General features: G+C 40.8%; 3 protein-coding genes across 4 annotated transcripts in view; 2 read left to right on the top strand and 1 right to left on the bottom strand.

The window, feature by feature from the left end:
- dync1h1 (dynein, cytoplasmic 1, heavy chain 1) overlaps positions 1-2,723 on the top strand; it is a 28,024-nt gene extending 25,301 nt beyond the window's left edge. For both annotated transcript variants that reach the window (XM_056394211.1, XM_056394210.1), the window contains exons 73-78: positions 473-681; positions 961-1,114; positions 1,310-1,452; positions 1,592-1,760; positions 2,047-2,171; positions 2,258-2,723. In XM_056394211.1, coding sequence (XP_056250186.1) covers positions 473-681; positions 961-1,114; positions 1,310-1,452; positions 1,592-1,760; positions 2,047-2,171; positions 2,258-2,386 — 929 coding nt within the window. In that variant the 3' untranslated portion in view covers positions 2,387-2,723. The remainder of the gene's footprint in view (positions 1-472; positions 682-960; positions 1,115-1,309; positions 1,453-1,591; positions 1,761-2,046; positions 2,172-2,257) is intronic.
- Positions 2,724-3,885: 1,162 nt separating this feature from the next.
- LOC130180103 (uncharacterized) lies at positions 3,886-6,496 on the bottom strand. Its single transcript, XM_056393447.1, has 6 exons — positions 6,401-6,496; positions 5,797-5,856; positions 5,513-5,568; positions 5,292-5,366; positions 4,898-4,984; positions 3,886-4,797 (listed from the first exon to the last, which is right to left on the bottom strand). The coding sequence occupies exons 2-6, from the start codon at positions 5,831-5,833 to the stop codon at positions 4,159-4,161; spliced, it is 894 nt and encodes a 297-aa protein (XP_056249422.1). The 5' UTR covers positions 5,834-5,856; positions 6,401-6,496; the 3' UTR covers positions 3,886-4,158.
- wdr20a (WD repeat domain 20a) lies at positions 6,452-13,258 on the top strand. Its single transcript, XM_056393444.1, has 4 exons — positions 6,452-6,773; positions 8,862-9,044; positions 9,452-10,792; positions 12,152-13,258. Exons 1-4 carry the CDS (start codon positions 6,510-6,512, stop codon positions 12,203-12,205), a joined length of 1,842 nt encoding a protein of 613 aa, XP_056249419.1. The 5' UTR covers positions 6,452-6,509; the 3' UTR covers positions 12,206-13,258.
- Positions 13,259-13,429: the final 171 nt, after the last annotated feature.

Raw genomic sequence — 13,429 nt, 5'->3', positions numbered from 1 at the left:
TTCGACAACTCTACCAAACTCCCACAATCCCAGTGCCTGAAGCATCTACCCCTTGGACCACCCTCCACACTCCCTCTCCTTTTCATCCTCACTCCCATCCCTTAGTTTCTCCTAAAACCCGACACCCTACATTTGTTGCATTCATTTCTTTTACAGGTCCAGTCCGTCAAGAATGTGGTTAATTTATCCATTTTGGAACTGTGTTGAATGGCTACGTTTGATGGAAATGTTGCCTTAAGCCCTGTGTGTCTTTCGTCCTACCCAGTGTAGTCCTAATTTGTTTGTCTGTCTGCCACAAATTCCTTTGTGTTAAAACAAAGCTTTTATGAAAGCATCCTTGAGGTAAGCTATTTGTTTCTTTGTTCCACTATTAATTTCTTCTCCTCCCCACCTGCCACCATGGCCTTGTTTTCCACTTCTCCCCCACTTCCCTCCCTCCCCGCTCACTCGCTCCCTCTGCCGGGCTGCGCAGGCATTGACATGATGGGTAAGATGCTGAAAATGCAGATGTTGGAGGATGAGGATGACCTTGCCTATGAGACGGAGAAGAAGGAGCGTGCTTCATCCACATCTGATGCCCAGCCGGCCTGGATGAGGACCCTTCACACTACTGCCTGCAACTGGCTGCAGCTCATGCCTCAAACAGTCAATCCACTCAAACGCACAGTGGAGAACATCAAGGTAATGGCAGAAATAAGAGGAAAGGTGGTTGACAAGCAGACTTCAGGAGACAAACCTAAAATAATGTGTGTTCCCTACAAGAAGCTGCACAACACCCTTTATGTTATGTGTAAAATTATTGTGCTTGACTCGAGAGGTAACGAGGTAAAATGAAAAGAAGTAAAAACATTTAAGTTTCAGTAGATGAATACGTACTTGCTCTCCTGTGTATCACTGATGCATCTGCCAAGCTTCTGCATTTGATTTAATATCTTCTTCATCCCAACACACAACCACCAGGACCCACTGTTCAGGTTCTTTGAGCGTGAGGTGAAGATGGGCGGCAAGATGCTGCAGGAGGTCCGCCAGGATCTGTCCGATGTGGTGCAAGTGTGTGAGGGCAAGAAGAAGCAGACCAACGACCTGCGCACACTCATCAGTGACCTTGTTAAAGGTAAAATCTTTTGTTTTTCACTCTGATTTTGTTTGTTTTGTATAGGTTTAGCTTACTTGTTTGAGGACGAATAAATTAATAGATGGAAATCACTACACACTTAATTCTTTATTGTCTGTTTTGACCAGCAAGAAGTCATTGAAAAGATTATACTTTGAGTGTATAAGTAACTACGGTATACATCTGTCTGTGCAGGCATCCTCCCTCGCAGCTGGTGTCGGTACACAGTCCCAGTCTCCATGACTGTGATCCAGTGGGTGGCAGACTTCAGTGAGAGGATCAAACAGCTGCAGAACATCTCCCAGGGAGCTGCCAGTGGGGGTGCAAAGGAACTGAAGGTAGTTTTGGTTAGCTGTTTGTGTACAGCATCAAACAACCTGTGCGTCTGAAATAGTATGATGGATTCCTCAAAAATTAACCAGGGCACTCATAGTACTATTATGTCCCTCTTCTCCCTCTCTGTCTCCACTTCACAAGAACATCCACGTGTGCCTCGGCAGCCTGTTTGTACCAGAGGCTTACATCACTGCAACGCGCCAGTATGTGGCTCAGGCTAACAGCTGGTCTCTAGAAGAGCTGTGTCTGGAGGTCAATGTCACCAGTGCCCAGGGCGCCACACTGGACGCCTGCAGCTTTGGCATCAAAGGTCAGACAAGTAGAGTCCAAAAAATACAGTAAAACAGCTGTTAAAGAAGTCGCCATTGGAATACAAGAACTGAAAATTGTCCATTTTGAATACCTTTAAATCTAAAGAAAAGAAAGCTCCCATTTATACTATAGCTGCCTAATCATGAGTGTGGCAGTTACTCGCTTAACAGAAAAATATAAATCCAGTTGTTGCCAAATGCTAATTGAGTTCTAATATAATGGAATATACTGTAAAATTTAGTTTCAAGATTTCTAATGTCAAACTTGCTCACTGTTTCTCCCAGGTCTGAAACTGCAGGGAGCTACTTGTGCCAACAACAAGCTGTCTCTGTCCACCACCATCTCCACTGAGCTGCCTCTGACTCAGCTCCGCTGGATCAAGCAAGGCAACTCTGAGAAGAGACACATGGTATGGATATGGATACACAACTGTACATCCATGAAGTTTAGTTTTGGTTTTGCTGTCTTCATCTTATTTTCTTCTTCCCACTACAGGTCACTCTGCCCGTTTACCTGAACTTCACCAGGTCTGACCTCATTTTCACTGTTGACTTTGATATTGCCACCAAGGAAGATCCACATAGCTTCTATGAGCGTGGAGTCGCTATCCTGTGCACCGAGTAAATGAAACAAGTCATTCCTTAAGACCAGAGAGTCTTGATGGTTAAACCACACTTAATCTCTCACATTCATTACCTATTAACCACCATTTTAAAAAGTAGTATGTAACCTGTTGCATTCCAGTATAAAACATAGTTAGAGACATTTGTGGAACAGTAATGTACACATTCTTAGTGTTTTTGGAAAGTGTCTTAGAAGGTCGAGGGGATGTTGTCAGATGGTAAATGAGAAAATGAAATGTGGAAAAGGAAAGTTGAAGGGAAAACATGTTTTTATGAAAGATCCTGTATGTTTTTAGATTGAATAAAGCCTGTTGGAAGGATGAAGATGATGCACTGCATTAATGACTTCAGAGTGGTCTTTGTGTACTAGTAAATGTTTGATTTAAAGTCAGTATCATACATGGTATTTACTGTCCCCTTTTTAATTAACAAGAGTGGAGTTTAGGTTTGCATACCCCTCAGGTCAACCACACTAAATATCCCAATTACCCGATCCTCAGATTTATTTCATTTTGAGACTATTTTCATACTGTGTCCATGTTCTCTCAATCACGGTGTTACTACCAAAGACTTCTTGAGAATAACTTCAAAGTCAATTACAAATTTACTGACGAAATCAAAGAAGAGAGGATAATGTTAATAGTTGTTCTTATACTAAACGAAACTGACATGATGGACAAGGAAAGTCTGTCTTAATTGAAATATGTCTGAAGCCATTTTGGTGAGAATAGATTATTTGTCACTGTTCAAGAAACTTCTGATGAGAATGCCAATCTTAGCTTCTATAAATTAAATTATGGTCAGGAAACTTATATTGAACAGTATTGCAGAGAATATAGCCAAATATTTTCGTATACTAGATTTTCACAGACTAGATAAAGGTGTGTGGTGCTCCCACCTGATGGTTGGAAGGATAAACCTTAAACGTAGGAGTAAATGAAACTACATAACTGCAAGCTACTGAGGAATAGACGAATGAGGAATTTTCTCAAGGCTTGTGAACGGGTTTAAGGTTTAAGGTCTTGTCTACAGCAAACATGGAAAAACCGGGATACCGTTGACACCATCAAGACTGAAGAAAATTAAGTTAGTCTAAGTAATGTCTTTTGAAATATAGGTACTACATTGATTTCCAAGAGGGAATTTACATGGCCTATAAATCTACAGCACTGCAGTCTGTATGATAACTGAAGATTTATTTTCCAGTAAGACAACCCCAATCATAAAGCAAAAGCGACAGGAATGGCTTAAAAATAATGACTGAAACTGGTTAATACTTATATCTAACTATTTTATGCTCATTTAGATTGGTTTGCTTTGTAGAAAGTACATTTGAACAGCTTGTCAATTGAACAAAATTTTGATTTTAAAATGGGCACCTGTGACTAAAATTCAGAGATGTAGTTGCTGAATGCCATCTTAAAATCAGACTGAAACTTTACTATCCAGTGCAGTGCTAGATACTTATTTAACAATTTCAACCCAAAAAAAGCTGCATCATTTTTTCTTTCATATGGTTTTGCTTTTATTAGAAAAATGTATAGTTTCTTCATTGCCAGTGCATAGGTTGTACATTGTTTTACCATGGAGGCCAGGTTACTAGGGTAATTCCTCCCAACAAAACAAAAATCATTATTGCTCAAAAAGAGGCAATCAGCACAATGTGTGACACCTGTGAGACATTCAAAATTACTGGAGGTAGAAAAATAAACCAAAGTGCATAAAGTAACTATTTACAGTATTTCATTCTGACAGTCCATGGTCATAAAGGCTCTAACATGGTTCAGATGCAGAGTCCCCTGCCTCTTGTTTGTCCTCCATGTTGACGACACACTGCCTCTTTCTTTGCGCCAGTTCCACCACTTCTGCTCCAGGGAGCCCCAGCTTTCTCTTGTAAAGAGATCTGAGGTTACATGGGCTGGGGGATCTCTCAGTAGAGCTATCCAGCATCCAGGACGAGCTCCCTCCCACTGGGGTGAGAGGTCCAGATGTGTGAGATGTAGAAGATCTTGTGGCGTGCAAGCCTGAATCATCAAGCTGCAATTCGATATCCATGGTTTGGGGATGCATTGTTGAATCATTTGCCATTTCTGCTGTAAGATCTCTACAACTGTCCTTGTCACTGTGGGAGGGCAGAGTGTCAAGCTCACAGACCCAGAGCTCAGAATCACTCCCACATTTCATCGGGAGATCCAAAAGATGTTGCTGCTCTGTTACAGGATCTCTCATCCCATTTTTCATCACTTCTCTGAGAGCAACAGAAGCAGGGTTATGAAGAATGAATCTCCTGCTCCGGCCCGTAAACCGACATCCCCCTCCTCCTTGTCCCTGGTGCCTTGTTCGCCTGGAGACACCAAAATCGATGTTTGAGTCGTCCGAATCTTCAGAGCTCCCATCATACGGGTCCATAAACTACAGTGAAATTGTAATTATTTATTCATTCACAAACACTTAGAAGAACAGGATATGTTTGTGCCAAAAATTGATAAATTAATGAATGCAGACTGCTTACCAAAGAATAACAACCATGCCTTGCTGCAGGCTTCAGTGACAGTGTCCGACGCAATGTCCCACACTCTGGTGCGCTGCTCACACATCCCTGTTCCATGAGGAATTCAGTGATTTTTGCTTCGACAAGACAGTAATTCATTTTTAAATTAAAAAGCTCAATGCACGCTGGAAGTCAGATAATGAGTATATAGGGCAAGTTTCTGGGGAAGAAATGAAATTTGATCCCATTTCAAAACTAAATTGGTGCTGAAATACAATGGACAATGTTCTATATCTGGTATTAGGTTTAACTTTTTTTTAAAGCCATTTAATATATACTTATACCATATAAATATTGTCACTCCACTTGTACTTATTGTGTCATTGTGTGTACAAAGTTTGTACAAAAGCAATACCATAGTGCTGGTGTCCGACCATCTTGGACTGATTTCTGAGTCACTATCAGTGCTGGACTCCATTTTACACATCTCCTGACAGAAAACACCGGTCACTCAAGTCCACATTTATATGTCAAAGCAAGATAGAGATTAAATGCAAGTGATTTACAACTTTTTCAGAGAATAAAAGACCTGATCATTCTCAAATATGATGATTTAATGTACTTAACTCATCTCACCATGTATTTGAAAGCAAGTTGGTCCACGTTGTTGGGTATATGTCTCTCACTGTGACCTAAAATGGAAAAAAAAACAAAACATTAATTTGAAGTGCAATAATTATGCATCTAATGACATTCAAAAATACACCAAAACACATACAACTGAATTTTCTGTTGCAAAATATTAGGTATAAGGTATTAAATAAAATTAGAACGTAAAGCCATGCAGTACAAAAATACTAGTTAAATCAATCGTCTAGCCCATGTTACACAATGTTAAATAAAAGAATACTGATACCTACCTGGAAGTGAGCGTTGTCGTCTTCTTCTACATGCCATGACATTTGGCGCCTGTAACTTCTCTGGACCACAAAGAAGTAAAATACTGAAATAATGTTGCTGTGTAGCGAACTTGCAGATTAATGAACTGGTAAGTAGCAGGTGGCTTTAATATGATGCGAGCAAGTGTGGTCGCAGGTAAGCAGCGTGGGCACGGTACACAGCGCTGACACGAGTTCAAAAACGCTAATAGTTTGAACATTTTAACAAAATAATACGTCCGGTGTTTGTTTTTTTCAAAATAAAACTCTTATTGTCCTGGTTGCTGCTAATTGACATCCTTGTTTGTCCAAAATGTTATTTTTGTTGCCTAATTCAGCTTTTCTGTTATTTAATCAAAGACAGTGTTTTTTACAAACATTTTCTTAACCCTGTAATAGAGTTTTAAAATCATAAAAAGCTGAGAAAGGTTTAGTTGATATATCTAACCTATGCCACCGATGTAAAATCTAAGTTAGGGTGTCCTGTTGTACTAGTTTATGTTTCCAAAATAAATATCTGTTACATATAGTTAAAGTAGATAATGTTATAATAACAACTTATTCTAAAGCAGCTACAGTACGTAACCTCCTCCACCAGTTCCCCGGTAAACCGTTGGGGGGAACGGGAGAGTAGTAGCCCGCTCCGTGGCCCGCTCCCCTCCGTGCGTAAGATCCGGCCTGGGGGAAAGGGATGAATGTTAATTTCAAAGATGGCGGCGGAGGGAGGAGGGAAGGAGATGAACGAAATTAAAACTCAGTTCACTACTCGGGAAGGTGTCTACAAACTCCTCACTCACTCCGAATACAGCCGTCCCAACAGGGTGCCTTTCAACTCGCAAGGCTCCAACCCCGTCAAGGTCTCCTTCGTGAACGTCAACGACCAGTCGGGCAACGGCGACAGGATCTGTTTCAATGTGGGCCGTGAGCTCTACTTCTACATCTACAAAGGCGTTAGAAAGGTAGCGTGCTAGCGGGGCTAATGTCAACGGAAATTCGTGATACGGCATGTTAAAATACATCACTACCATTTGAGCTGTTGCTGAACATCAGGCTTACATTGGCTGTATTAAATAACTGGCAGGTGCTTGACTTTCAAATTAGCTGGCAGCTAGTTAGCTTGGAGCTATGATGAAGCTAGCCTTCTAGTTAGCTAGCCAATGCGACTGGCTAACACTAGCAAGCCAGCAGCTACACCAAGGCCAGGGGCTAAATTCCGTCCCCAGTCTGTGACACTATTTTAGTTTTATGGTATCGTCGGTTTCGTCAGGCTGGTTTTACGATCATTAGGGTGAAGTTATCCTTTTGATGTTATTTAAGTTGTCATGGTTGAAATCTTTGCTGTAACGGTGAATAGTGACAGTTCTACGTTACCACCCACAACACCTGTCGACGCCCTTTGACTGACAGGTGTGAACACATCGCAGTAATGCCGATTCAGTGTATGAACGGTCATTCGGCTAGCAAGCTAACTGCTGCCGTCATCCTTCTGTGTAATAACACTCAACTCTTGGCATTGGGATGTGTCTGGACAAAATCTATGACTTGATCAAACTAAGCTGACTTGTTCTGCTTGTAGGGAAATGCTCTGTATTTTACAGGTTATAAGCATTCATGAAGGATCTATTCCATTACAGTATATTTCTGTGGTCTGTGTAGATGTTGAGTCACTAACAAGTAAGCCATTAACATGGATTCAGCTGACTGGACATCACAGGTTGATTGAAAGCAGCTGACTGCTAACTTGAAGTGATGTGTCATAGCCTTTTAAATATCCACACAGAATCATGTCCTTGTCATGTGTGTAATTTCAAGTGTAAATCAGCAATAGGCTGGCTGGACTACCACAAATTAGAAGAATTGTATGATTATTTGTAGTAAAAGACAAAACTAACAGGAATTCTAGGCTTGTTAATCTTCACAATTTAAGTTTGACAGGAAATGGCGAGTTATAATGGTACAAGCAAATTAGTCACATGCCTGATAAAGACATTGATATTTGTTTTCAGTGTATCAAAATCACATCACAAGATTACATTCACAATACATCATCTTATTGATTATTTGTCCCATTGATGAGTTACAGCTTAAAAATATTGGTCATTTAATTTCTCTGGTAAAGTTTTGCTGGAGCAGATACATAGCTACAGGTTTAAAGTACAAAATTTAGTAAGACTGTCCTGTGTATTACAGTCAGCAGTTGACAAATTTAGCTGCTCACGATGACCTTATCATTTCTTTTGTGTGTATATCCGTAACCTCGCTTCTTACTACTGTTGACATAAACTTATTATGTACCAGTTTTGGTGGTAATGCCAATCACTAAAATAATACCTAATACAATGCATGCTATTATGATCAGTGTTTTTGACCCGACCCTTGATTTAAACTACTTTTGTGACTTGATTTGACATTTTGTGTCTGAGACGGGTCATAAACAACTCAATATCACATCTAAAGGTTCTAGAGGAGCCACTGAGTCATCATCTTACACTCAAAGAATTTTCCATTCTGCCAGTAGTGTAAACTATAAATCAGTAACAATGGAACGGTTAGTATATGCTTGGGGTTTCTTGTTCACAGCTGTAAAATACTGTTTACCTGACAAAAAAGAAACTTTTCATCATACAGTGCAATGGTAAGCATCTACCCACCAAGAGTGAAAAGGTGTACATCTATACTTAAGTATACCTACTTATACTTAAGTAAGTCCTCATTTTTGCTCAGTGACAGCTATCTGATATGTAGCTAAAAATCACGCAGTGCTATTTTGAGTTCAGATGTCACTGCGTGTTCACTTTGGTTACAAGACACTTGATCTATGAAGGTCTTCTTTATCAGTGGAATCAACATGACCACCTCAGCTCCTCTAAATTCAGTGGTGGTGTGTTTTGAGATAAAGTACAAGAAAAAAAACAATATGACTGCACAGTCAGCTCCAATGGTTTATTACTGACAGTTTGTGTCATGTGACAAAGTACAAAAACTCTTTTTAGATATTGAAATATTACTGCACTCACCACATGTGTGTTCATGCTTTCTCTCATCAGGCTGCTGACCTGAGCAAGCCCATAGACAAGCGCATCTACAAGGGAACGCAGCCCACCTGTCATGACTTCAACCACCTCACAGCTACGGCAGAGAGTGTGTCCTTGCTGGTGGGTTTCTCTGCAGGACAGGTACAGCTCATTGACCCCATCAAGAAGGAGACAAGCAAGCTCTTCAATGAAGAGGTAGGTCTATGATAGATAGGCAGTAGATTGGAAGAGTTTTGTGTGCAACGTTTTCCACAAGTAGCAGGTGCTGGTCAGTAAAGGAAAAATTAGGAGAGGCAGTGAATTTTCACAATTACGTGTACTGTGCTGTTTAAATTCAGTTGTATGAATGGCAAAAAGTTAAGAGTGTTCAAAGGATTTCCCATACCCTGTCTTATTCTTCATGGTACTTTTTGCGTTTTCCCTGCTCAGCACCTTTAAATTAAATATTACCAAGTGGCCTAAGACTTTAACAGAGCATTCTTTGTGAAATTGTAAGTATTTCCTGATGATACTGTACTGACATTGTCCCCACCCCCTTTCTCTCTCCACTCTCTCCCTCCCTGTCTGTCTCTCAAATCTCAACCTTCCGTCTTTCCTGACAGAGACTAATAGACAAGTCCAGAGTAACATGTGTGAAATGGGTGCCAGGCTCTGAGAGCCTGTTTCTGGTCTCTCATGCCAGTGGGAATATGTACCTGTACAACGTGGAGCATACTTGTGGCACCACAGCACCACACTACCAGCTGCTCAAACAGGGAGAGAACTACTCTGTACACACATGTAAGAGTAAATCCACGAGGAACCCTCTCCTTAAATGGACAGTGGGTGAGGGGGCTCTGAATGAGTTTGCCTTCTCCCCAGATGGAAAGTTCCTAGCCTGTGTAAGCCAAGACGGTTTCCTGCGGGTGTTCAACTTTGATGCTGTTGAGCTTCATGGCACCATGAAGAGTTACTTTGGTGGCTTGTTGTGTGTGTGCTGGAGTCCTGATGGAAAGTACATAGTTGCTGGTGGAGAGGACGATCTAGTGACTGTGTGGTCCTTCTTGGACTGCAGAGTCATTGCCCGAGGTCATGGGCACAAGTCATGGGTGAGTGTGGTGGCATTTGATCATTACACCACCAGCGTGGAAGAAAGTGACCCAATGGAGTTCAGTGGCAGCGACGAGGACTTCCAGGATCAGATGATCCATTTTGGACGAGACCGGGCCAACAGTACACAGTCTCGACTCTCCAAGCGCAACTCCACGGACAGCCGGCCTGTTAGTGTGACATACCGGTTTGGCTCAGTGGGCCAGGACACTCAACTGTGCCTATGGGACCTCACTGAGGATATCCTTTTCCCGCATCTTCCACTCTCACGGACACGGACGCACACTAACGTGATGAATGCTACGAGCCCCCCTGCGGGTGCTACAATAATCACTAACACCTCTAGTAACACTACTAACGGAAACAACAGTGGTGCCAATACTCCTGGCATTAACTCCCTCTCGACCACATTACCACGCTCCAACAGCCTACCGCATTCAGCCAGCACCACAACAACGGCAAACAATGCCAACAAGGCTGGCAGCGGTGGTGGAATCGGCAGTGGAATTATGGACAGTGCCATCGCCACAGGTGTGAGTAAGTTTGCCACACTGTCACTCCATGATAGGAAGGAGCGCCACCACGAGAAGGACCACAAACGCAACCACAGCATGGGTCACATCAGCAGTAAGAGCAGCGACAAGCTCAACCTGCTGACAAAAACCAAAACAGACCCTGCTAAGACTCTGGGCACTCTGCTGTGCCCGCGCATGGAGGATGTGCCCCTCCTTGAGCCCCTCATCTGTAAAAAGATAGCACACGAGAGACTGACTGTACTCATATTTTTAGAGGACTGTTTAGTGACTGCTTGTCAGGAGGGATTTATTTGCACATGGGCGAGGCCAGGCAAAGTGGTAAGTTCTTTTTAATGTAGGAAATGTGGGGGAATTATAAGTGATAATATTGTTTGTCGATCATTAGCTGTCCTAAAATCAGTTGATGGGCTGTAACTAAAAATCAACACATGTTCTGAAAGCTTAAAATAACCTATGGACATTTGGAATAACATTTTTAGATTTTATAGTCAGACTGTCGGTCTCTGCAGGAAGGCAAATAACATATCAGACTTTGTTTAATGTACATCTGCTTTACAATGAAAGACCTAGTATGCTTAAGTTTCAAATATAACCAATGCTATGACAGAATTACAGTGTGGTTATATAATACATTCTGATAAGGAGGATTTCCTGTGTAGACCTGTGAGGGAAGGGGGGATTTTAATCCATATGAAGTGTTTTCATTGGTTCATCATAATCATTCCACAATGCATAGCAGCATAGCCAAGAAGTCATCTGCATACACACTCACTTCTCAGCTTTTATGCAAATGGCCACTTTGCCCAAAGAGTCTCTGCAGTCTCTTACATGCTTACAGCTTAATATGTGTATACACCCTTGTATACTTTGCCTTTGTCTGTGTTTTGAGAGCTTTTGCCAGAACGAGGCACATGTAAGTCTGCATTTTGAACACAACCAGCAGTTTGAAGGCTAGTTAGTCCAATGGGACCGTTACTTTTAACCACTAACCAGTACAGACATTTGACTGTTTATACCTTTTGTCCAATAATAATATATGGGGGTACTGTCTTGTAAGGGTTACTATGGGTGATTTATGGGAATGTCTAACCAAAGTATTGCTTCTAATTGCTTCTCTGCAAGAAAATGGAACAAATAAGATGCAAAAGTAATTGAATACTCAGCTTGGGGCAGTGGAAAAAGTTTACCACAGCCTGTAGTGGGTATAGATTATGATTTATACAAACCACTTGATATTTAAACAAGTGGTGAAGCAGAAAATGCAGTGGTTGAGGTCAGTCTTGGGGAAGGCGTGATGAGTATTTTATAATAGGGAAGAGTTGGAACAGACCTTATTATACCTACAGAAAGGCAATAAAAATCTAATAATTGATTTAGTTTGCCCTTGAAAATGCTCTCAAAGGTCAGATTAAGAGGCTGAAAAATAAGTCAATGGTCTGGTCATGTACATTTGAAGTGCCTTGATCAAGCAAACCTCTCAAAGACGGCATTAGTCTCACACTGTACACTCGGCATCCACTTTGACTGCTGCGCACAGCCTTTTAATTAAGTGCAGGGGACCGGGATATGGAAAGAGGAAGCTAGAGGGTAATTTTTAATGAGCTATTTGTTGCTTGTTTTTTTTGCTACAGTATGTGAACTTTCCCAATGCAAATCTCCTTGTTTTCCTTTTTCCAGGGTTTATTGTCATCCCAAAACCAAGCCAGCTCTCCCAGTGGAACAGTAGTATAGCCACAATATTTCTGCTGCTAAAGAACCCTGCAACCCAGAGTCTGATGCTGCTCTTCACCCTGCAAGCATTGCAAGTTTTCCTTTTCTTTTATACCCCTCCTCCTTCCCAATTTTGTTTATGGCTTTTCTTTTGTTTTTGTTTATCACTCACTTGACGTAGAGGAGGAATGAAGCAAGAAAAGGTGTGGTGCATTTGTGGACTATTGCGCTAATGTACTATTGTTCTCTGGAGTTTTAACACATTTTAGATTTTTAAAAAATCTTTCTTTCATGTCAAATCTCATCAGACTGTTGTCCCCTCTGGAATTAAGGCTTGGCTTTGTTAGATGCAAACCAGACAACTGTGGCTTGAGATTTAAGGGATAGTTCATTTAATTTTCAAAATTTGTGTATACCCCTTTTTTAACCTTGTGATGTAGCCCAGTCATGGCTCAGGGTTACTGACTAAAACATGAATTTTGAGTGAACTATTCTTTTATGATCAAGTGCGTGAGCATCTGAAAATTTTGCTTCCATCCACATTCACCCTCCACTTCTGTCTTTTCTTGAGTAGAATCTCCCCATCGACGACTTTGCACTGATTTTGTTAGTTATTTTGTTGTTTGTTTTTATAACTACTCTAATGGAACAAAAAAAGAGGGTTGAGGACTGCCTTGTTACACTCGGCTTTAACATCCTCAGTCTTGAAATCTGAATCTATAAAGCTTGATGCTGCAATCATAGTCTTTTTAAAGAAAAAATTGTTTGCACTTAAATTAGTTTATTAGAAGAAAAATGGCTTTACATTTTTGGGTGTGCTCAGAACTCACAGATGGCTAATACAGTAGGTGAAGAAAATGATAAAAAACTATTAAAACCTTTATCTATTGAGCATTTATTTTAATATTATTTCAGATTCAAATCTGCTCTGTATCATAATGTGTATATTGTAATTAATTGATCTGATGGGGGCCTAAGCAAACTACCATTACTCCAGTGGAAGTTTTGTCATTGATAGTTATATTTCTAAAGCCTAAAGTATACATATTAATAATATTAAAATAATCTTGAATACACCGTTTACTGTTCTTTTTTTGTTCACCCACATGTACTGTATTTACATAACAAAGCTGTAATGCCTCTGTCGTGAAAATTGCTTACAGTGTCATAAAAATGCAGTAGTTGCATGAAATGAGCTGTCAAGTCTGGTTTGGAAGTCTTTGAAGCTCAGGAAGTCTCATAACA

The sequence above is a fragment of the Seriola aureovittata genome, chromosome 13, assembly GCF_021018895.1.
Source record: "Seriola aureovittata isolate HTS-2021-v1 ecotype China chromosome 13, ASM2101889v1, whole genome shotgun sequence".
In the NCBI taxonomy this organism is placed as follows: Eukaryota; Metazoa; Chordata; class Actinopteri; order Carangiformes; family Carangidae; genus Seriola; species Seriola aureovittata.
Note: the sequence above shows the minus strand (reverse complement) of the source record. Positions and strands in the feature narration are given on the sequence as shown.